Below are 23833 nucleotides of genomic sequence, written 5' to 3' on the forward strand. Positions count from 1 at the left end.
TAATATTATATATATTATCATATACATGTTAGGATGGGTATATTTGTGTAGTCTTATCCATAGATATATAAACGTTTATATATCTATGGTCTTATCTGTCATAAACACGTTTACTGTCGCGGACTTCCACCGAGCTCCTTTTTTTTTTTTTTTTTCACCGTGACCGACAAGAGCAGTGACAGGGGAGGCTCTGAGTGCAGGTTTGGTTTTCAGCAGCGGTGTGGAAGGCAGATAGCCTCCACTGTCCCTGTAACAATCTACAAGTCATTTATTATGCTGTTAAATGACGGTAAATATGAAACATAAGGTAAATATCCATAGTTCTCCTCCTCTGCTGTCCTCTGATCAGAGCGGCGTCCCTAGCAACGGCCTGTTTTACCTAGCAACGGTCTGGAAATCGACTGCTGGAATTATTTTTCTGTTGTTTAATCAGCTCCTTTATTCATTGCCTAAACACAATTACACTTCTCACTTAAACTGATCGTCTACACTCTACACACACTACACACCTGATCTTTTTACTAAACTTAACCAACTCCTTTCTTCGTTGCCTAACCACTCAAACTCAAAATGTGAACTTGTAATATAAAATTCAAAGCGGAATAATGGTGCGTTCCAGGCAACCCGTAACTCGTGTTTTTCCGACCTGTTCCTATGGTTACCCGTTAGAACGTACAGTCAAACTCGTAACTTCCCACCTGTGAACTCGTGCTAGATCGATCTACTCCCAGTTCCCAGTTCGTAACTCGTAACTTGCCTGGAACGCTACAAACTCGTAACTGGTGACTTGAAGTCGTGACTTACGGGTTAAAAAGCCTGCCTGGAACGCACCATAATATAACGGTCAAAGCGGTGACCGTTTCCATAGTAACGCAGCAACTTCCGAACGTTGGGGGTGTCGGGGCCTTTTTTTTTTTACAGTCTATGGTCGGGGCGCTGTGACGTAAATCGAACGGGTCCTACAGCTGCGGTCCTACAGCTACGGTTACTCCGGTACTGCAGCTATACTATTGGTTTTCTTTGCAATAAATCCTGGAGCATCTTTTGAATTGAACTGATTTTTCTCTGCAAGGGAGGGAATCCAACTAAGCTTGTGCAGTGTGATCATCACTCTAGCTTGTTCCTGATTGGAGAAAAATGACATGTTGCAACCATCCCCTGTTGCTACTGTCCCCGCGGTCTCCTCTACGTGTATAGAAATAAAACATTGCACATTGCACCAGTGACCAGACTGAATATTGAAGCTACACAAATCTATATAATGTGATGGTATTAAAACAGTTGAGTTTTGGCTGAGTGGAAAATGTCCGAGCAGCACCTGAAAGCAGCATGAGGCTGACTTGGGTCTGGCTTCTGTTATTAACAGGTGAATTGTAGACACGCCCTAGTCTCCCTCACCTGGACGACAAAACACGACAGGTAGAAGCAAAGACATACGTATGTCTATGGTAGAAGAACCCAAACTGGATCTTCCAGTCTCGTTGAGCGCTGTATCGAAACCTAACTTACACTGAAGTCAGAAGAAACAGTGGGAAGTCTTTGAATCTGCAGCTTTTTTCCCCCCTCCCCACTGAGCAGGGAGGATCTTTACCTTCACGTCCCCCAACAACGAGTGAAAACAAGCGAAGGAAGGAGGCACCGACACAAGGGGGGAAAAAAATGTCGAGAACCTAAATAACGTTACTTGAAACTCTCCGCCGAGGACGGAAACACTTTGGAGTAAAATATTCACCCACTAACGTCGGTTTAACGAGCGGAGTAACTGAGCAGTTAACGAGGACGGACGACAGACAGAGGAGAATGGTGAGTTAACGTTAACGGTTAAAGTTTAACGTTCGACTGAAGCTTCAAACTGTATCTTAACGGTTGATATTTAAAAAATAACCGTTAATAATGAGACGTTAAAGTGCTGTTGCTGTTTTTGACAGGACCGGTACGACGACCTGGACCTGGATTGTGATGATGGAGGAGGAGGCGTTGCAGTGAGTGTTTTTATTAATGTCACTTTTGAAACTAAATAAAGCTCTTCAGGTTTGCAGAGTTAGTTGTTCTCTGTAGTTTAACATACCGACCTGCCATCTGTGTGACTGAAACTTTGTGTGTACAAAACAAACACACGGTGCGTGCGGCTCATGAATAAAAGTTGACGGTGAATCATTTTCGTGCCAATAATAAACAGTATGACTGTGACGATAATGTGCTGACTGTCATGGACGTGTCTAACTCATTGGGGGCCGTGGGGCTCATATCTGCTGTGGGGCCCCTTATGACCCCCAAGAGAATAGGCTATCTCTCCAAGCACCCATAAACACACCATTGTTTAGATTAGTAGTTGATTAAAGCAGAAGTAAGTGGAATATTTGTGTTAATATGTCTTAAATAGTTATATCTAAAGTGTTTGGTCCGAAACACGGGTCTGTCAGTCACTCTGCTCTGCTGTAAGCCGAGCAGAAAACTTTCCTTGTATCCTACAACCTTTATCCAATGAGGAGAGAGAACGGCATAAAGGGGCGGTCCTCTCTGTGTGTGCAGCCAAGGGATGCGCGTTGAATGTGGTGACGTAGGGACGAGGGCGGGGACTGCTAACTCCATCGGCTGACAGGAAGTTAGCCAAAATGACCGGATCGCTTACTTCTGCTTTAATCAATTAGTTGATTATCAATATCCTTTATTTAACCAGGTAAAAGACTCATTGAGAATTAAAACCTCTTTTCCAAGAGTGACCTGGCCAAGACGGCAGCACACAAACGGCTGAGTTGCACATCACACAAGACTCAAATAAAATACAATCACACATTTCAGGAAAACATGATTAAACAATGCAATCACACAATCCGATTGAGCTCAATTCTCTATTATAATTGACCTGAATTCACCCAGAGTTACAAGATGTGTCAGTTTCAAGTCCTTCTGCACATCATTCCAGGTCGACGGGGCTGAAAATTTAAAAGCCTTTTTGCCCAGTTCCGTTCTCACTCTCGGGACCTGCATCTGTATAATGATCAGATGCGTTCATAAAAAGCAGGTCTCCGTAGTCCAACAAGGGTAAAAAAGTTGAGTTGATCAAGTGTTTTCTGACTTGCAACGAAAAACATGATTTATTCCTAAAAAAGAAACCCAATTTCAATTTCTGTTTAAATTTCAACAATTTCTGATACTTCCATACTGCTCGTCGGTATTGACCCAAGTGTCCTGAAGCCGCAAATCTCTGTTTTTAGCCTTGTTATAGCAGTAGCTCCCAGTCGCTCTATCAACATCTTCCATGAAAAGCAGCGTATATATATATTTTTTCCCCTCTTAATAAGCTCAACTCTTCAATAATATGATACATTTTGCATAAGCTAGAACCGTGACAATCACTCTCACTTTCATGCTGTCAGGTTTTCAAGTCCAGACACGTAACCAGCCTCAAGTCCAGACTTGAAAGCTGGACAATGAAGCTGGACTGAGATTTAAAGTAGAAAACACATCCTTTATTAAATCATCAGTGAACTGTCCGTCACTCTTCTCAGGCTCCGTATTAAGCTGACGAACAGTGAGACACTTTTATCTTGCTGACTCACAGGTCATGAGTCATGACGGTGTATATTTACCCTCAGCTACTCACTCATACTGAAAGTGACTTCTGTGCCAGCACTGACAACTGTTTGACAGACAGCAGCTCGACACAGTTCTTGTTTTTGTGATTTAATCCTGAACATTTTAATTTAAATACATTTTTAATACATTTTTCCTCTTCTTTTTCTTTTTTTTCCACCCTCACCCAGCAAAAAGCAGCATTATTTGGTGGGATGTTCAAGAGACCCTCCAAGTCAACAGAACCATCTTCTCAAACACAGGTAATGTTGTAGTTTTATTGTTTACTTGATTTATTTTCATGCTTACTTTAAAACTGCACTCACTATTTTGTATTTTTTTTTAAATCACAAGTCACAATGTACTCTAATTTTGGATTTACACTATTTGATTCTATATGTACTCACCAAGATTTCATGCTGATGTTACAGGACAATTTATCAGCAAATGGTGAACTTTCAAAGAGCAACGACAGTCTGGCAGACAACAACAACACTAAGGTGTGTAAACTCTTTGTGTTGTATTTTGTTTCATTACTTCTGTAAACTGTGGAAATATTGTACCGCAGTTTATTTCAGTGACAGCGACTGACATCAGTTTATGTTTCAGGACAAAGGAGGCGTGTTTAAAGGGATGTTTAAGAAGACGAGCAAATCTCCCAAAGATGATCAGCAACAGGTTTGTAGCTCTGGAGCTTATTGTGCTGGACGGTTTGGTTTATATTTGTAGACGGCTGGTATTTATTAGAAATCATTAGTCGATAAGTTGCTTTTGGACTGTTTTTGTTTTTTGCTAACAAATGATCAAAATCTAGCCAATCTAGTGTTGTAATTTTCTAAATCTCAAATAATTACTCTAAGATTTAACCTGAATATTTACACGTTTTGTTTGCGTTCACAGACCAACCTCTCATCCCAAAATCCTGAGCTCTCTGCCAGTAACGGCAGCTTAACGGACAATAACAAGCCATCAAAGGTGAGTTCAGGTTCTGCTCTGTGATTTCCGGTTTTCCAGTGCTAGTCTGTAAAACTAAACCTCTCTCTGCCGTTTTTCTCTCCAAGGACAAATCAGGCGTGTTGGGTGGTATCCTGAAACGACCTTACAAACCAGGACATGCCCGGAGGCCTTCACAGGTGAAACAGTCTCCCATGACGTGGTCAGAGTTTTGAAAGATCACCTGGGAAATACAGTTATCAGCTTCATTTCTAACATGTAAAATGCAGTGTTGTGTTATGGAAACTAACTGATCGTCTTATGTTTCAGGATCTTTTGGATGAAAAGCTCTCGGGCAGTAACGACAATCTGTCTGAGAACACCAACACTAAAGTGAGTCTCATCAGCATCACTATTATTTTAATGTCACAGCCTGAACAGATTACAACAGATTCAATAGCTATGATAGAAAAGAATTAAAAATAATTATAATAAAACAAAGATAACTGAACAGAAGTTTCTGCTCTTACTGGACCTTTTAAAAGTAGAAACATTAATTTATACGGACACCCTGAGATGTTTTACACTCAAAAACACAGCTGGGGATTCTGATGTGTTGTGGTAAATGTGCAGAGCTCGACTCGTTGAATAGAGGATTTGAGTTGTGTGCTGTTTTTGTGTGTTTGGAAGAGCGAGGTAAACCTGCACGCATCAGCAATTTGAAAGAAAGTACTGGCTGCCTGTCTGACTGCTGCATCAGTTCAAAACACAAACAGAGTTTATTTCATTTCAAGTAACACACAGTGTAATCTATTACTATGTGACGTTGTTTTCTTTTCAGGAGTCAGGCGGCGGGATGTTCAGTGGGATGTTTAAAAAATCCCCTAAACCCTTTGGAGCGAGGACACAGTCTCAGGTGAGAGTTGAACATTTCTACTTGTCATTATAATGAATAATACTAGAAAATAACATTAATTTGTTGGAGACGCCTGTTTTTTTTTTTTCTCCTTCAGGATGATTTGTCTGCACCCAGTGAGCTCTCAGGCAGCAGCGACAACCTGTCAGTAAATGGAAACACTAAGGTGAGGTTTCTGAAAACCTGTCACCTCCATTATCAGACTGTTGTTTGAAGGCCTTGTGTTAATACTGTTACTGCGCAAACACTGGTTGGAAGGAGAGTTTGGGAAGTGCGTGTTTGTTTTTGTGTTTCTCTGTGACGGGAAGGGCAAGTTAAACCTGCATGCACCAGCTATTTAGATGAGAGTGATGAGAGTGCTAACTGTTTGTTCATTTGAGGAAAACATCTGAAACAGCTCAGTCTGTAGTTTTTATGTGATTGTGCCTTTTCTTTTTCCTAGGAGTCAGGCGGCGGGATGTTCAGTGGGATGTTTAAAAAATCCCCAAAACCCTTCGGAGCGAGGACACAGTCGCAGGTGAGAGCTTTGCATCCCATCCCACCTGTTTACCATCTAACTTGCTTTATACAACTCAGACATGGTGAAATAGTTGGTTGATATTTGTTTGCGTCGTTCAGGACGACTTGTCTGCGCCCAGCGAGCTCTCAGGCAGCAGTGACAACCTTTCTGAGAACAGCACGAAGGTGAGTTTGAGTTTGGTTTGTTGAATCACCTCCATCCTCAACTGAAGCAGCAACTTCAACCTGTAACTGTTGATGCTGCTGCTTATCGTTTCCCCAGGAGAAAGGAGGACTCCTGAGTGGTGTGTTCAAGAAGAAAGGTGCCAAAATGCAGTCTCAGGTAACAACAACAACAACAACAATCTGTAGAGCCACATCTAGTTAGATTTTTAAATTCGATTTACTTTATTGTCCCGAAGGAAATTTGTTGTGGGCTAAAAGTGCCAGATATCCCTGCAACACAATAAAACAGTACACATAAAACATTCAGACACAGATTCAACTAGTGAGGAGACAAGAAGTGCACAGTTGCCACGAGTTACAAGAAGCAGAGGTAGTTTAATACAAAACACTGTTACAAAGAACAGAAGGGAAAGAAAGAAAGTGCGTAGTGCAACTGGTTTACAGCAGCAAGATGAGTGTAATTGTGCACATGAAGGGCAGAGTGTGCACAATGTCCACTATTGCACAAAAAGATAAGAACCTGAGGGACAAAAACAGTTTAAAAATGTACATCAGAGCTGTGACTGATATTGTTTAGGAGAGTTATGGATGATGAATGACAGTTTGAAGCGGTTGGTTTTGTGTCTGCTGGCTCTGTAGTGTTTGCCTGATGGAAGGAGTTGTGTGTGTGTGTTACATGTAACTCAATCAGGGGAGGGCGGTGGTAGCTTTTTTTTTCATTTTGCTGTCAAGGTTTTCACATGATCCGTGTTTCCATGTGTCACTGTCCTCAGGATGATTTGTCTATGGACGGTGAACTCTCTGGCAGCAGAGACAATCTCACAGAGAAGTCTTCGAAGGTGAGGGACGCTCCGCTCCGCTTTGTTTACATGTTTTCTTGGATCCTCCACTGGGAGCTGCTCTGCCGTAACACTACAGGAAGAGCTGATGACGTCACTTTGTAACTTGACCAACTGAAACTGCTTTGTATTTTCCTACCAGGGTGGAGTCGCAGCAAAAATCCTGAAGAATCCTTTCACTTCCTCCTCTCAGGTCATTGTCTCCCTCGGTTAATGCTGCATCATATTAAATGCTTTACTGCCCCGTTGGTTGGTTGTTGTTTTTCTAACTTGGTCTAAAGCTGTTGTTGTGTCTGGTTTGATATCAGGAGAAGGACAAGAGCGAACACTCAGGGGACTCAAACGAGGTCAGCTCTTCTACAGAGAAGTCCAAAGGCAAGCAGGTTGGTTTGTCCCTTCTCTGTTCAACAGTTCAGACTGTACCGAGAAATGGTGGCGTGAAAATCAGATTTCTAAAACATTTTGTCTAAATCTTTGGTGAAGGAGAGAATCAAAACCTGTTCCTTTTTTCTTTTTCCTTTTTTTTCCAGAACGGCCTGAGTGCGATGATGAAGAGCACGTTCAACACCGACAGACAGGTAAGATGATGAGCTCATCCTACCCATCACACTCTCAGATAAAGAACTTTTTGTTTTGTTTTTTTAATATAAAGTAATGCACAGTTGATGTAAAGCTGGAGATGCTACAACTAGAACCACTAGTCTTCATATTGTATTATTTTTTATAAATAATTTGCTGAATCGGCAGGAGAAGAACCCAGACACAGATGATGAGGAGACATCAAGTCTCAAACAGGTATGTAAGGTTATTTTCTTTTAGCCTTTTGGTGTTTTGTTTGGTTTCAATCGGCGATTTCATTCATATATGTGTGGTCTTAACTTCCTGCTTTTATTTTTCCAACTTCTCTCGTGTTCAGAATAAATTTGCCGACGCGATGACGAAGCTGAACCCATTTCGGTCTGCAAACAAAGTGAGGATGGTTTCAGTTGTGATCTTTTGACAGTGCTTCAGAAATGTTATGTTCTATAATATGTGAGAAGAGCTGCTCGGCTTCGTTCATGTGTTTTTAATTGCATAATGATTTCTGTGCAGAGTGAGAAGCAGACGGGCTCTGATGACGAGGATCCACCTGCAGGCAGCGATAAGTCAGCAGGAAGCAAACAGGTGCTTTGATATTTATTTTTACATTTCCTGTTTCACTGTAATTTCATAAATGTAATGGAACTTTTTAACCTTAAACTAGTTATTTTTATTTACTGGCCAGCAGAACTTCTACGTTTTTATTTAGCTGTTAATAATCAAGGAGGAGCTTGCTGCCTTGTGTTCATGCTGCTACACACCACAGATTGTTTGATCTTAGGGTTTTATTGTCTTTTTTTTATTATTTTTTTTTTACCACTGCTGGTATTTCTCTGTGTGTGTGTTTGTGTGAATTAGAGACTTTGTTTTGTCCTGCCTACATAGAAAAGAGGAAAAGGTCACAAGTCAACACCAAACATTTTTCCCATAGGCTCTTCTTGTGGTGTAGCTCAACTTGTCTTGTCTGGTCTTGTTGAGCTCTTCATACCTTAAATCTTTCAGGTGAACACCTTCAGTTTGTCCTTCCGACTCTGTTTGCACCAACCAGGCAGGCACAACTCCTTTTGGAGGCTTTTTCAGGCCATAATTACTAAGTACAAAGTCAGGAGAGGACAAGAAAAGAACAGGAGACAGGGGAAGATGCACAAAATACTAAATAACATCAGCAGGGCGACTAGGAAACATGTCAGTCTGGAATGTTTCTGACAGTGTGGAAATAAAGGCAATAATCTTTACAACCAACTTCCGCTCTCTTCTCAGGAGGTTCAGGCCTTGTGTTGACATACTTCTGTTTGCAATGCTCATCATTAGCACACATAATGTTGCTGTTGCTGTTGCTGTGGCTGTCTGTGCCCCCTGATTTCTACTGATGAGGCAAATTAAAGCCGAACTCTGAGCCCGGTGTTGTGGCTCATTGCTGACAAAGCAGATCAACTAAAATGTTGAAGCGTCCACTGAGATCTTTGCATGATGTGTTTGTTCCTCTCAGAACGCCGTGATTGGAGCCAAACTGTCCAAACTGAATCTATTCCGCTCTGCGAATAAAGTAATTGTGCTGTTAAATGTGTTTGGTGATGGTGGAGGTGGTGATGGGAAAGATATAGTAGAGCAGGTGGTGGTGGTGGTGGAGGTGGTTGAAGGAACTGTCAATGAGTTGCACTGATGCGCATAACAGTATTTTTTTGTTTTGTTGTTTTTGCGTGTTGAGTACAGATTTAACAACCACTGGTTTCCATTCTTTCAGCACAATTTAAGTTTTATTATCACATTCTTTGAAGCTCTGACAAAATCTTAAAACACGCACAATGGGTTTTTTTTTTCTGAATGAATAACACAAGTCAAACTATACTAATATCAAAAGTTGGTTATTTGTATTTGCTATATGTGTATATACATATAAAGAGACTGAGATATGTTTTTGATTTCTGTATACAGTCTAATATGAAATGTTTGATGTCCTCTGTTCAGAAAGACACTGAAGACACAGAGATTCTCAAGGAGAACGAGAAACAAGTGGAAGAGAAGCCAAAACCGGTCAGTCTATTTATTGCATCATTCATGAGTCATCAGTGACCACACACACACAAACACACACACACACATGGCTGATCAACTTCTGACTAAAATATCCCAACTCCTCTCACTTCTCGTCTTCCATACACATCCTCCTCAGCCCCTCACCTCACTTTAAATCCCTGCAGCTCGCTGTCAGTCCTCCCTTGTCCTCCTGCTCAGCTCACTGTGTGTGTGACTCTGTGTGTGTGTGTGTATGTGTGTGTGTGTGTGTCCTTGTTAGGTCAAAGGCAACATGATCCAGCAAGAGAGGAAGGAAAGAAGTGAAACACCACTGGTCCCACCCAGACCGACTGAAGAGGTTGGCACGCAGACGGACACAAACTGTCGCTGGGTGGCATGTGGTCAGTGTGACTCTGCTCTGACTTCTCTCCCTGTGTGTCTGTCGTTGTGTGTTGCAGGAGATGAAGACGACAAAAGACAAACCAAGAGGGACGGAGGACAATCAGGTACAGTTTGTGGCTTTTGATGTCCCTTTTTTTTTAAATTTTTTTGGAGGGGAGGAGTTTCTGTTTGAATAAATGTCTGTATTTGTCCTCTGCAGGAAAGGAAAGACATGATCTCCAGACAGAAAAAAGAGGCTCCGGTGGTTCCTCCCAGACGTTCAGCTCAGGTAGAGGAAGCTCTTTTGTTTTGGGCATCGTTGTTGTCTGTCTGTATCAGTTTGAAGCCGACATGGATCAGTGCGTGTGAGTGTGTATCAGAAACTGTTGTGGTTTCATTTCAGGAGGCGAACAAAGCACTGACAGGTGGTCCACAAAAGCAGAAGAGCAACCTTTAGATACTGATATGAACACACAGTGCAAGAGTTAGAGTGTGATATAGCGTATGCTGATACACTGGGATGTTTGATAACTATAGAATATTAGTTTATTGACTTTGATTTTAACTAATAGAGGTTAAAAAAGGCTACCGGTAGTTACAGGCTGTTATTAGGCTGCACATGACTGAGACAAGTTATTTACGTTGCAGCAGAGCCAGTCAGACGACGAAGGCCTCAAACAAGAGGAATCTGCTGAAGCCAAAGAGGGAGACGAGCAGAAACAGAGCAAAACAGTAAGTCCCTTCACCAGGGTGGGTCAAACAGGATTCCTCTGTAGTTTTACCACAGTCACATGCAGCCTGTTTTCACACTGATTTGTGAGCTCCACTGTGGTTGTTAAAGGAAACTTGGCAGATTTAATTATATAGAATTATTTTCTTTCTTTTTTTTGTCGGTGCCTGAGTCATTTGTGTTTGGTTTCAACTTCAATCTGCTTCAGGTGGAAACAAACAGAGTTTATCTGCTGAGCCAGGATCTAATGTTTCTAGTTCCTGCTTCAGCCTTATCAGGTCTTTCATGCCAGCGTCATGCAAATGTCTCTGACACCCGCAGGCCAATGTCAACGCATGTTTAAAATTCATCATGTGACTTTTTTTTCCTTTTTTGTTTGCCCTCAAATGGCCTTAAGGTTTTTCTGTTCATTTTATTCCACTGTCTGCCATTATCATATACTGTAATCAGGGTTGTGCTGTTGTAGCTGTAATATGTTTACACACAGAGAAATACTCAAACACAAGATGTCAGGTTAGCCTCCATTAGTATTTATAATGACTTCCTGTTGATTTTGAACAATGTTCAGGTGAACGGCTCGAGTCCTTACAAACAGGCTGCAGCTTGATGTGATTTCCTCATCAATAAGCGGTGAGAAGAGATGGTGGTTAGATAAACCTGTAATTAATATAGGTGCATGTAGGCGATAAATTCAGCTGTATCTGTGTGATTATGCAAAACTTGCTGAGCCAGTTTGCATTGAATGGCCCTCATTTATTAAACTTGCGTACACCAAAAAAATGGGTGTACACCAAATTCACCGCAAGGATCGGCATTTATTAATCTGAGCGTGAGCGTACGATACGCACAAATCTCACGCCAGCTCTGACCAGGTGTACGCACATTTGGAACCAGCGTAGAACATGCAGGAAGGAGTGCTGCTGTGTCAGAACGATTATTAAACCATAGTCTAATAACGCAGCGATGTGGACCACATGTTGTTGTTGTTTATATTGATAAAAATATAAAAAGTAGCCAAAAAAAAAAAAAAAGAAACGATAAAACCAAGTCCGTGTTGAAAATATAACTAGAGTTTTATTTTGGGCAACTGAGATGAATTAAAAACCACGACGTGACAGATGCTCGTTAATCAGCTGTGTGAACAGAAACAGTCAATGACAGACAGACCTGTTATTGTAGATCACACACACAAACTTCCAACATCTCCTGCACCAGAGCATGACCGGACGGCTCCTCAGTCTCTCTGCTGGACACCGGAGGGGTGGGGGGGGGGGGGGGGGCTCCGCTACCTGTCCAGGTGCAGCTGATCTCCGCGGCGGAGTGTTTTTCTTTTCTTTTTTTTCCCGTCACCGGGACCTGTCAGCGGGACATCGGGCCGGTGTTTCACATCCCTCCATCAGCCGAACCATGCCAGCGGTGCTGATGGTCATAAAGTCGCGTTCGCAGCAGTAATATGCCCATATGATTTCTCCTCAGTCACTTGTGTTTAGTAAACTGCAGGAGCATTTCATGAGATCGCTGGGTTTCCTGACGTGGTCGGTGACACGTGCGTCTGCAGCCTCCATCCACCGGGATGACGCTTATCAATCACAAAATCTATCAATCTATCAATGTCCAGATATTTAATGTTGCCGCCCTCTCCCTGTTCAACGCGGTAATGCCAGTAAAGTCCCTCTTCTTGGCCGTCTTCCGTGTCTCCATGTCGTAAAAGGGGCAGGGCGACGCCTCTAAAGCAGGAATATATCGGGGCGTGACATTTAAATGACGCTCATTTTCAGCCGCCGGATTTATCACCACCACGCCGGTTCTACGCCGAAATCAGCAGCGTACACACTTTTAGTAAATCACACGTGACACTTGCCGTACACTGATATTTACACCAGAATCTACACCAGATCCTGCGCAAGTTTGATAAATGAGGGCCAATGAGATGAAGTGATGGGTTCATTGACCAGAGAAGATCTCATTACAGTTTGAGTTTTATTTTATTTTGAAGTCTGGTGGGTTTTTGTGTTTGACGTTGGCCTCGGTGGAAGTCTTTTCTCTTCCAGTGTCCCGCTTGTTTAAATGTAGGTCACCAACTCCTCTTATGAAATGCAGTTCTTCCAGTTATTGCTTCTCATTTTACATTAACAACTGTGTGTGATTTCTTTATACAGACAAAGATGAAAAAGCACAAACACCACAACCCCTTCATGCCACGAGCTGCAGCCAAGGTACATGACAGACTTGACATCCATCTCATTTCTCTCAACATCAGTTGTGCTTATTGTTGAATTCATTATCTTTTTAATTCATGTGCAACTTGGTGTTACTTTTTACCATTTACTTGATTGTTAGACTGACACTTCATTACAGCTCAACTGTGTGTGGTTTGATTCAGGCTGCATCAGATGACGAAGAGCTGAACGAGGAAGATGAGTCTTCATCCAAAGAGGAAAAGAAGGACGAGGATGACAAGGAAAAAAAAGAAGAGGTGATTTAACCTCATTCACTTTCCTTCATAATTTGCTTCCTGTTCAAGTGTTTGTAGTTTACAGCATTTTTATTGAATGAATGGAGGAACATGTTGAGTTTGACCTGGAGTAACGTTGTAGTCCTGCTTTGTTTTGTGTCTTTTTAGACCAAAGTCAAGAAACCAAAGCGTCACAATCCCTTCATGCCAAAAGTCAAGGTAACAAACATGTTACATGCTTACTGTATGTAGTTCCTCTTGTGTCCACAGCATCTGTTTGTATTAACACTGCCACATTGTCTGTCTTCCTACACTCCAAACAGTTATGTCCAAGGATAATGTTGCACTATGTCCTCAGTGGATCTGTGTCAGCTGAATGTGTTTCTGCATGTTACTGAACTGGACAAACAAGCATTTGAGTCGACTGATTCATATTACACTGATGAAGCGATTAAAAACTCATTCGCCCATTTCAGGCATTCGGTGTTGAATTAAATTTAGTGTTGGATATTTGAGCTGTCAATAGAAAAACGGCTGAAGTCAGTGGATTGTATGCAAAAACAAAAAACTAAACCTGGACTTGTTCCAGTGGAGTTTGGTGACTTCCACCAACCACCACGACCAACCTGACCAGAAGCTGTGTCAAATACTTCCTGTTTGCTACTTAGTGCACGTAATGTACTCTTCACTCTAATTCTCTCTAACTTAACTCAATATCATATCCAGTATTGATCATATACAGTGGGTACGGAAAGTAGTCAGACCCCTTTAAATTGTTCACTCTTTGTTTCATTGCAGCCATTTGCTAAAATCAAAAAAGTTCATTTTATTTCTCATTAATGTACACTCAGCACCCCATCTTGACAGAAACGGAAATGTAGAAATTTTTGCAAATTTATTAAAAAAGAAATACTGAAATATCACATGGTCATAAGTATTCAGACCCTTTGCTCAGTATAGTAGAAGCACCCTTTTGAGCTAGTACAGCCATGAGTCTTCTTGGGAATGATGCAACAAGTTTTTCACACCTGGATTTGGGGATCCTCTCCAGTTCCGTCAGGTCAGATAGTGAACGCTGGTGGACAGCCATTTTCAGGTCTCTCCAGAGATGCTCGATTGGGTTTAGGTCAGGGCTCTGGCTGGGCCAGTCAAGAGTGGTCACAGAGTTGTTCCGAAGCCACTCCTCTGTTATTTTAGCTGTGTGCTTAGGGTCATCGTCTTGTTGGAAGGTGAACCTTCGGCCCAGTCTGAGGTCCTGAGCACTCTGGAAAAGGTTTTCTTCCAGGATATCTCTGTACTTGGCCGCATTCATCTTTCCTTCAATTGCAACCAGTTGTCCTGTCCCTGCAGCTGGAAAACACCCCCATAGCAGGATGCTGCCACCACCATGCTTCACTGTTGGGATTGTATTGGGCAGGTGATGAGCAGTGCCTGGTTTTCTCCACACATACCGCTTAGAATTAATGCCAAAAAGTTCAATCTTCGTCTCATCAGACCAGAGAATCCTATTTCTCATAGTCTGGGAGTCCTTCATGTGTTTTTTGGCAAACTCTATGCGGGCTTGCATGTCTTGCACTGAGGAGAGGCTTCCGTCGGGCCACTCTGCCATAAAGCCCCGACTGGTGGAGGGCTGCAGTGATAGTTGACTTTGTGGAACTTTCTCCCATCTCCCCACTGCATCTCTGGAGCTCAGCCACAGTGATCTTTGGGTTCTTCTTTACCTCTCTCACCAAGGCTCTTCTCCCACGATTGCTCAGTTTGGCTGGACGGCCAGGTCTAGGAAGAGTTCTGGTCGTCCCAAACTTCTTCCATTTAAGGATTATGGAGGCCACTGTGCTCTTAGGAACCTTGAGTGCTGCAGAAATTCTTTTGTAACCTTGGCCAGATCTGTGCCTTTCCACAATTCTGTCTCTGAGCTCCTTGGGCAGTTCCTTCGACCTCATGATTCTCATTTGCTCTGACATGCACTGTGAGCTGTAAGGTCTTATATAGACAGGTGTGTGCCTTTCCTAATCAAGTCCACTCAGTTTAATTAAACACAGCTGGACTCCAATGAAGGAGTAGAACCATCTCAAGGAGGATCAGAAGAAATGGACAGCATGTGAGTTAAAGCAGATATCAGTGGAATGTTTTTGTTAATATAAGTCCTAAATAGTCCTATTTTCCGTCAGCAATCACTTACATGAAGTATTTCAGCCTAAACACGAGTCTCTCCGTCACTCTGCTCTGCTGTAACCCGAGGAGAAAATTTTCCTTGTGGGATACAAGTGTTATCCAATGAGGGGAGAGAACGGCATGAAGGGCTGTGTGTGCAGCCAAGGGATGCGCGTGAATGTGGTGACGTAGCACGAGGACCAATTGATGCCTGACAAGGGCGGGGGCTGCTAACTCATGGTGCGTTCAAGGAAACTCGTACTTTGTGTTTTTCCTTCCTGTGAAGTCATACCAGTTCGATCTGGTACGAGTTCACGGGTCGGAAGTTACGAGTGGCCGTTATAGGGAACTTTCACAGACAACAGGACGGTAAAAACACGAGCTACGGGTTACCTGGAACGCTACCAAGTCGTAGTTGTGACTTGAAGCTGTAACTTACGGTTTCAAAAGCCTGCCTTGAACACAGCATTAGCCGAAACGGCCGTGCCACTGATATCTGCTTTAAATATGAGTGTCACAGCAAAGGGTCTGAATACTTATGACGATGTGATATTTCAGTTTTTCTTTTTTAATACATTTGCAAAAATGTGTACATTAATGAAAAATAAAATGAACTTTTTTGATTTTAGCAAATGGCTGCAATGAAATAGAGTGAAAAATTTAAAGGGGTCTGAATACTTTCCGTACCCACTGTATATTACAAAACAGTAACATCTGTAGATTGAAGGCCAACTAAAATGCTCCAACAAAATATCTCACATTGCGACATTTCCCCTTTTTAACAACTATGAAAATAAGAGTTATCTGGCCTGGATACACAAGTTTCATCATTCATCATTCATTTATCTTCATCTATTTTGCAAGGTTGAATTGACACCATTTAAAATAATGTAGAGGATCAAACATGCAGAAAGAGAAATATGAAATGCTCTGCTCTCTAAGGTCACTGTAAATAATAACCTCTATCGGGCTGCAACTAACGATTATTTTCATTATCGATTAATCTGTTGAGTAGTTAACGACTAGTAATTGATTAGTTGTTAGGTCCATAAAATGTTAAAAAATGTCAATCAGTGTTTCCCAAACCACAAGATGACGGTCTCAAATCTCTTGTTTTGTCCACAAACCAAAGAGAGACTCAGTTTATTGTCATGAAGGAACAAAGGAACCAGAAATATTCACATTTAATAATTTGGACTTTTTTTCTTTAAAAACTACTCAAACTTATTATTAGATTATCAGAATAGTTGACGATTCATTTAATAATCGATTATTGTTCGATTAATCGATTAATTGTTGCAGCTCTAAACCTCTAATATCAATGTAATGTATAAGGTCATGGAGGGAAAATAACTTCCCTGCACCACCTGCTCCTTATCATAAATTAATAAAGTCTCTCCCAGAGGGATCAACGCCTGACTTTCAAACACATTGTGATGATAATGTTGTAGAGCACTTCCTCAAACATCTGTAGCTGTAGGTGTCCGTGTTCAGATCAGAACATCATTTTCATACAGATTTAATCAGCAGTGACTTTTGTTTCTCTGCTACTTACTGCTGCTGAATGAAAACATGAACTCTGCTTGTTAACTACATGAACATGGCTGAAGTTTTCCAAAAGTCCAGTTCTCCTCCTTGTTTGACTTTGCATCAGATTCATAATGGATTAATTGTTACAGATTTATACTCAAAGCAAAACAGTATTTTAACTGTGTGTGTTTTGTTTCAGGCCAAAGTTGTGAAACCGGCAGCGGACGGAGCTGACGGCAACAATGCAGAGGTAGAGAAAATAAAACACTCATCAGTCTTTCTTTCTTTTTCTCTGTCGCACAGAAAAACAGTTTGAAGCTGCTTCTCGTTCCTACTTCCCTTACTTCAGTCACCTCTCACACGCATGGAGCTTCGGACTGAGAGCAGCTCGTAACCTCTTCCCACCCAGTCTGTGTCAATATAACCTGTCCACTGGGCCGACATGTTGCAGCGTCTCTGACTCATCATGGTGCAGGGATTTTCAAAAGTCACATGACTCCAGTCCCTCCCTGAAAACACCCCCGTCTGTTATTTACTGTGTGTCTCCAGGGCGTCCACTCAGCTCCCAGTAGAGACTATTACAGCCACCGTGTGTTGTTGTGTTTTGTTGCTCCACTGTTGACATGCATGAAACCCACCCCCACACCTTTACGCCGTGTTTGTGCAGTGCAGGTCTAAAGCATGAAAGCAGAGATGAGATTAGGTTGCAATGTGCCCAGACTTGTTCCTCTGCTTCCTTTTTCCATTGTGTCCGACTCCGTGGAAGACTCGGGCTTTTAACTTCTGCAAAAAACAGTCAGGACATTCAGAATCTCTGTAACCATCACTTCCTCTTCTTTATTGGAGCGTGAACCGTATGAGAAAAAGTGAAACTGAGCATATTGTATGTGACACTTAAAGCAGAAGTAAGCGATATTTTTGTGTTAATATAAGTCTTAAATAGTTCTATCTTCCGACAGCAATCACTTACATAAAGTGTTTGGACCGAAACACGGGTCTCTCAGTCACTCTGCTCTGCTCTGAGCCGAGGAGAAAACTTTTCTTGTATCCTACAAGTTTTATCCAATGAGGAGAGAGAACGGCATGAAGGGCTGTGTGTGCAGCCAGAGCCAGTCTGGTGCAGCCAAGGGATGCGCCTGAATGTGGTGACGTAGGGACGAGGGCGGGGGCTGCTAACTCCATCGGCTGACAAGACGTTATGGTGCGTTCAAGGCAACCCGTAACTCGTGTTTTTCCGACTTGTGAAGTCGTACCAGTTCGATCTGGTACGAGTTCACGGGTCGGAAGTTACGAGTGGCCGTTATAGTGACTTTCACAGGTAAAACAGGTCGGAAAAACACGAGTGGGTTGCCTGGAACGCTACAAAGTCGTAAGTCGTGACTTGAAGCTGTAATTTACGGTTTCAAAAGCCTGCCTGGAACGCAGCATTAGCCAAAATGACCGGATCACTTACTTCTGCTTTAAGAGTCACTGCTAATACACCTCAGCCACGCTGCAGAACCAGAGCTCCTCTCTCAACACTGATTGAAACACTGATCATTCATACATGAGTTTTTAAGATGTATAATTTCTGTTGTCTCAGAACGAAGGTGGAAACAGGTCCTTGTTTGACCAGCTCGAAGACTTCCGCGACCCAGCACAGCCTGAAGATGTTCAGGTTGGTCTCAAAAAGAAACTAAATGTGTCACCAAGTTTAGATTTCATTAATAACCAGTAACAGACAAAACCCAAACAAACCCAATGGTTTCTTTCAGGATCTGGATCTTATGGAGTGGTGGAACACGGTGGAGCGTGAGTGACACTTCAGCTTTCTTTGGTTGAAAAATACGGTTAGCCTTTTGTAGCCCTCACCCGTCTGTACGGTTATCTTATGTAGCCCTCACCCGTTACTTAATGCTGGTTATTGCTGGCGGTTGTCCAGTGAAAGACAGAGACAATTGTAGTTGAGTTTCAGAATTTTTATGTAGGGCAGTTTCCACAGTGCATTGATTTGTGTGGTTCTGAAATACAATAAACATTGCAATAAACAAATTTAACAGTGCAATGAAATGACATAAGAACCCTTAATCTCCCTAATCTTTAACATGAACTGAGCATGTGGATGCATTAGCATAAAGTAAGCTAAACATAGCAATTAAGCTAGCAAAAACGTGACTATTACTGCAAAACTTACATTTACATAACGTAAAGCTGCAATCACATTGCACACAAATATCCCAAACTTATTACTTACATTTTTCATGCACGCACAACACTTTGGAAAACTGTCAGCCCTTCTGATGTCTGTAATGGCCGCCGTGTGGCAGCAATGGTGGGCGGGGACAGACAACTAGGAGTGTAACGTGATTGGTTGACTGACTGACAGCTGAGTTAGCAAATAAAGAACTGCTTATAAAAAAAAGTAAGAAATTACATGAGGTAGATTGGCCTTTTTTTACATTGGTTCTGTCCACAAAGTATGTGAACAACCCTGTTTTGAAATCCTTCAGACTGCAGCGTGTTGACCAGTGTCTAAATGCATTTGGCCAAGTAACGTATTAAATATGATGACAATGCTAACAATTGTTTTTACTTCATCAGCATGGGAAGACACACCTCAAGATGAGGACATGACAGAGAAAGAAGAGGCCAAGTAAGTGAAAGTTTTAATCAGTGTTCATGTATCTCACTGCATCTTTTCTCTGGCCTCTCACCAGTATTTTTTAGTTAGTTTAATACGTTTATTTGTATCAGGGACAATGTACAAAATAACATTAGTCTCAAAATGAGAGAAGATGCTTTGTACCGGATTTAGTTACAAGCTACTTTCCATCCGTAGTCCCTGGGCAGGTGAGTAAGAACAATAAAAAGATAAGAATTGTCAACTTGCATAACAAAACAAACACACACGTCACAAACATTCAGGTACAAAACATATTTCATAACAGAAGGAAATAGGAACATACAGTTATTAAAGTAATTTAGGTTTAAGATTAATGCTGACAGGACTGATTCCTAGGATCCATTTTTTGACTTCACGGGAAAAAATGTTGAAGTCTGTACAAAGTTTCAGATTGGTTGGGAGATTGTCCCATGATTTGACAGCTTTGAAAGAAAAGGCAGAGCTACGCTTTGGGATGTTACAATCTCCACTTGAGACAGATCTTGAGGCTCTGATAGTGTATTCAGAACGGAGTTTGACAGCAGTTTACTCCATATGCTTTCTTTTGTCTCTTACCTCAAGTGACATCGAGCCATGCTGATACTTGTGAGTCTTATCTGCCAAGGTTTTGAGATCTACATCTAAGATCCTTGGCCCCAGGAGGAGGGGGGTGAAAATAATTAGATTAGTGCTTCTCAGACCAGTGAAATAGCTTTTAAAGAAACAGTGCACATGTTCTCAGCAGGTCTCTTCAGTAAGGAGTAGCCCAGAAGAAAAGGTCTGACAGCAAAAGACACTGAGTCAAGAAAAATGCATTCCTAGTTTTAAAGAGGAACTATACTGTACTATGTCTACTAAGTCTGGTCGCATTTCTGCTGTTTTGCTAACACTCCTCCTGGCCATGTGCATGTGTTTATATATCATATATGTTGTTACAACCTGTACATTTGTGTAGTTTAATCTGTCATAAACAAGAGATTCCGGGTTACGGGGCGCGTTTATTAAATGAAAGGCATTTGGCACAGCAGAGAACGATGTCTAAACCTCCGTTGCATTGAAGAGGAAACTGGTTAGAGAAAAGTTTGGATAAATAAAACCACCACTCTCTGCTCTGTTAGACACAATGATGGTAAGAAGGAAATGTTATTGTTGGACGTGACAGTGATGAAGCGCTAAAAGAATGTCCAAACATAATCCAGTTCAAAAAGAAATACAAAGAAATTATTTTCAGTATGTACAGAAATGAGGGTGTCTGACAACCACAAGGTGCTTATTATTATTATTTATTTGGGTATTATTTACCGACTTAGTTTATTTGTTGCTCGGTTCATGTTACTTTCAGTTTGTCTTTGTATGTATGAATGTGTTTGTATATGTTTTCATATGTATATGACTATATAGAGAGATCAAGATTAGTAATCATATGTTAGAATAAATCTATATGTATATAAATATAAATATAAGAATATATTAGAATAAATCCAGTTAAATAACTCATAAATTAAATTACTGTATAGATTATAATGACTAGATAACTTGATAGATAAATTCAAGTAATAATGACTAGATAACTTGATAGATTATTTATGAATAAGGGGTGGGAGTAAATAAGTTTTACTTCTCCTTTTCGGCTGTGAAACAAACAAACAAATAAACAAAAATAAAAATCAAATTACCTTTATTTTCAATTATTTTATTTTATATTTTTTTAATGTATATTTTTTGTTCATATGTTGTCTTTGCAAAGTTTTTATGTTATGTCTGTCCATTTCTGTATTATGTTTAATTTCTTTTAACATGTCCGAAATAAACTTAAACTTAAACTAACTAACTGTGTGACTCCTCTTCACCCTCTGTTCTCAGGGCGTTCGCTGTGACGGCTGAAAAGGTGCAGAAAGGAATCCGTGTCTTCAACAAACTGTTCTCGGAGCGCGCCGAGAGCCTGTGGCAGCACATCATCGACCTCAACAGCATCGCCGACGGCCTGGACAAGTTCAACAAGAAGACCAAGATCGCCCAGATCACCGGCGGCTCCACCAGCGCCATCGGAGGCGTCGCCACCATCGCCGGCCTCGCTCTGGCCCCCGTCACCTTCGGCACCTCTCTGATCGTGACGGCGGTGGGACTGGGCGTCGCCACGGCCGGCGGTCTGACCTCGGCGGGCGCCGGCATCTCCAACCAGGTCAACAACTCGATGGATCGCAAGAAGGTGGAGAAGATCGTGGAGGACTACCAGGAGAAGATCGTGGACTTGAACAAGTGCCTGAAGTTCATCAAGCAGGGAATCGAAAACCTGCGCAAGTTCGACCTGCTCAAGATGAAGAAGCACGCGTACAACCGGGACTTCCCGGCGCTCACCAGCAGTTTCTACGAGGACGGCGCCATGGCGGGGAAAGCCATCCTCATCAACGCCAATGAGATCATGCGAGTGGTTCAGATTGCCAACGTGGCCGGCAGCACGGCGGCCAGAGCGGTGCAGATCGCCAGCATGGCCACCGGCGTGCTCACGGGACTGTTCGTAGGGATGGACATCTACTTCGTGGCCAAAGACTCCAAAGAGCTGAAGAAAGGGGCAAAGTCGGAGTTCGCTGCCAAAATCAGGGACGTGGCGACGCAACTGCACGACGGTCTGGTGGAGCTCAACGGGATCAGAGAGGAGCTGCAGTCCACCAACACGCCAGAAGGAAACCAAAAAGACAAAGAGACGACTGACGCGGACGAAGACAAGAAAGAGAAGGACGATAGATACGACAGCTCAGAGGAAGATGAAATCGACCGCATTAAAAAAGCCATTAAAAAAGATTATGAGAACAGAGAATATGTTTGACCGAAACTTGTTCAAAAAATGTTCACGGACTTCACTACTACAGGTTTCTAAAACTTCTGGATTTCTGTTTTAGGGAACTAGCTGCTTGAAATCCGATCAGCATTTACACTACAGGGAGGAACTAAAGGGTTTTGTGGTATTTAAGGTATCATATCTGCTTCTCGGGCAGTAGTGCCAACGCCTGAAACTGCCCTAAGATTCAAGGATTTAAACAAATCATGTATTTAAGAGACTCTTAGATTAATGAAATAAATTATGTGCAAAGTATTTTCTAAACTCAACGATTTAGATTTTAAAGTGTAGATCAGTTTCGTTAATGTCTATTGGTTCATATTGAAATGCTGGGGGCTTTTACTGACCAGTTGTAGAGATTGTGTATACTCATAGGGACAAGTGCCTTTAAATATTATTTATAATGCTCTAGGATGCTGTAAGGTTTGTTTTGAAGATACTGCACAGATTTTTTTTCTCTTAAAAAAGTAAAAAAAAAGAAAGAAATGTCATAGCTGTGGTGAAAAGGAACATGATTGGGTTGCATTAGTTGTTCAACAGGTAATCGCTAGTTTTTAATGCCATTTTTCTCCAGGTATTTACTTTAATGTGTAAAATGATAATAAAGAAAGGTCCGTTGTGCCAAACACAATAAAGTGTTTAAACAGGACGGCACAAGCTGTTAATGGAGAAATATGTGTCAGAATTGGTTGTGTTGATGCGGTTAAGATTGATAAAGCTAACCTTAGCCGATGCTGTTTGGTCATTTAATCTAACGTCACTAACATACATTTTTAATTTGTGATATCTTTTGTTTCATCCCAGGTTATATTATTATTAATCAACATTTTCATTATGTGTCCAATCAGACATGTCAAATATATTCTGAATGACGTCTGTAACTGTTCCAGTGATTTTAGCTTTGTTCTTTTAGCTGGTCAAAAGAAACACCTCATACTGTACGTTACTGGTACTTGATGTAAATGTTAAGTTGCAACTAATTTCTACAGAAGTAATTGTTTTGTTTGATGCTTTTTAATGTAACCATGTCTAACTCTCTACATTGTACACAACAAAAATGAACCAAGCCAATTCAACATTTTCTGTTGTATTAGCTTTAGCTGCTTTTCAGTTGTATAAAAAGATTCTCATTAGATGACTGGAAAGACCAGGACCATAAAAGACGACCAGGACAGACTCAACGTGTCCTGAAGACGACCGTGTCCTCTTCATTCAGATCATTTATCTGTAAATCGACTTCATATTTATTTGTCTGTCTTATTCTGGGTTGAGCTGGTTATTTGTTGACACCTCTTCATGTGCAATATACTGAGGAACTTCATGTGTAATAAATGTAAATGTAAAAATTAAAGAAACACTTTGTCAAGTAAGTCTTTATGGAAGCGAACAAATAAACTGAATTTATTTCCTCCTACTGAGCAGTTAACTTGAATGTGTGTTTATTCAGCCAATAACCAAGATAAATGTGTCCTTCAGCAGTGTTTTATCTTTCTACAGATTTTAATGTTGAATTTACACAGATGCAGTTTTTTACCTTTTAACTTCACAGTTGCAAGACAA

At 41.4% G+C, this 23833-nt stretch overlaps 1 protein-coding gene across 4 annotated transcripts; it reads left to right on the top strand.

The window, feature by feature from the left end:
• Positions 1-1896: 1896 nt before the first annotated feature.
• Positions 1897-23687, top strand: LOC146970206 (uncharacterized). Of its 4 annotated transcripts, none has more exons than XM_085804209.1 (33): positions 1897-1982; positions 3768-3839; positions 4008-4076; positions 4186-4254; positions 4477-4551; positions 4638-4709; positions 4840-4902; positions 5351-5425; positions 5523-5591; positions 5868-5942; positions 6044-6109; positions 6207-6266; positions 6883-6948; positions 7091-7141; positions 7257-7331; positions 7479-7526; positions 7696-7743; positions 7865-7918; positions 8041-8112; positions 9017-9073; positions 9496-9561; positions 9824-9901; positions 10002-10049; positions 10145-10213; positions 10573-10656; positions 12814-12870; positions 13038-13130; positions 13278-13328; positions 16993-17043; positions 18376-18450; positions 18548-18584; positions 19374-19425; positions 21298-23687. In XM_085804209.1, exons 2-33 carry the CDS (start codon positions 3792-3794, stop codon positions 22259-22261), a joined length of 2937 nt encoding a protein of 978 aa, XP_085660335.1. In that variant the 5' UTR covers positions 1897-1982; positions 3768-3791; the 3' UTR covers positions 22262-23687. The 4 variants fall into 4 exon arrangements, with proteins under 4 accessions (XP_085660335.1, XP_085660337.1, XP_085660336.1 ...); XM_085804211.1 differs by having other exon boundaries at positions 10576-10656; XM_085804210.1 differs by having other exon boundaries at positions 5871-5942.
• The last annotated feature ends 146 nt before the right edge of the window (positions 23688-23833 follow it).

The sequence above is a fragment of the Trachurus japonicus genome, chromosome 17, assembly GCF_045865225.1.
Source record: "Trachurus japonicus isolate A0001 chromosome 17, Traja_1.0".
Taxonomy (NCBI): Eukaryota; Metazoa; Chordata; class Actinopteri; order Carangiformes; family Carangidae; genus Trachurus; species Trachurus japonicus.

What these genes read in the sequence shown, in the direction of transcription:
- LOC146970206 (XM_085804209.1), top strand. Translation starts at nt 3,792, where the DNA reads ATGTTCAAGAGACCCTCCAAGTCAACAGAACCATCTTCTCAAACACAG. An exon ending in GAGCGAGGACACAGTCGCAG is followed by an intron (nt 5,943 to 6,043) that starts GTGAGAGCTTTG and finishes TGCGTCGTTCAG; the next exon opens with GACGACTTGTCTGCGCCCAG. An exon ending in ACAGAGAAAGAAGAGGCCAA is followed by an intron (nt 19,426 to 21,297) that starts GTAAGTGAAAGT and finishes CTCTGTTCTCAG; the next exon opens with GGCGTTCGCTGTGACGGCTG.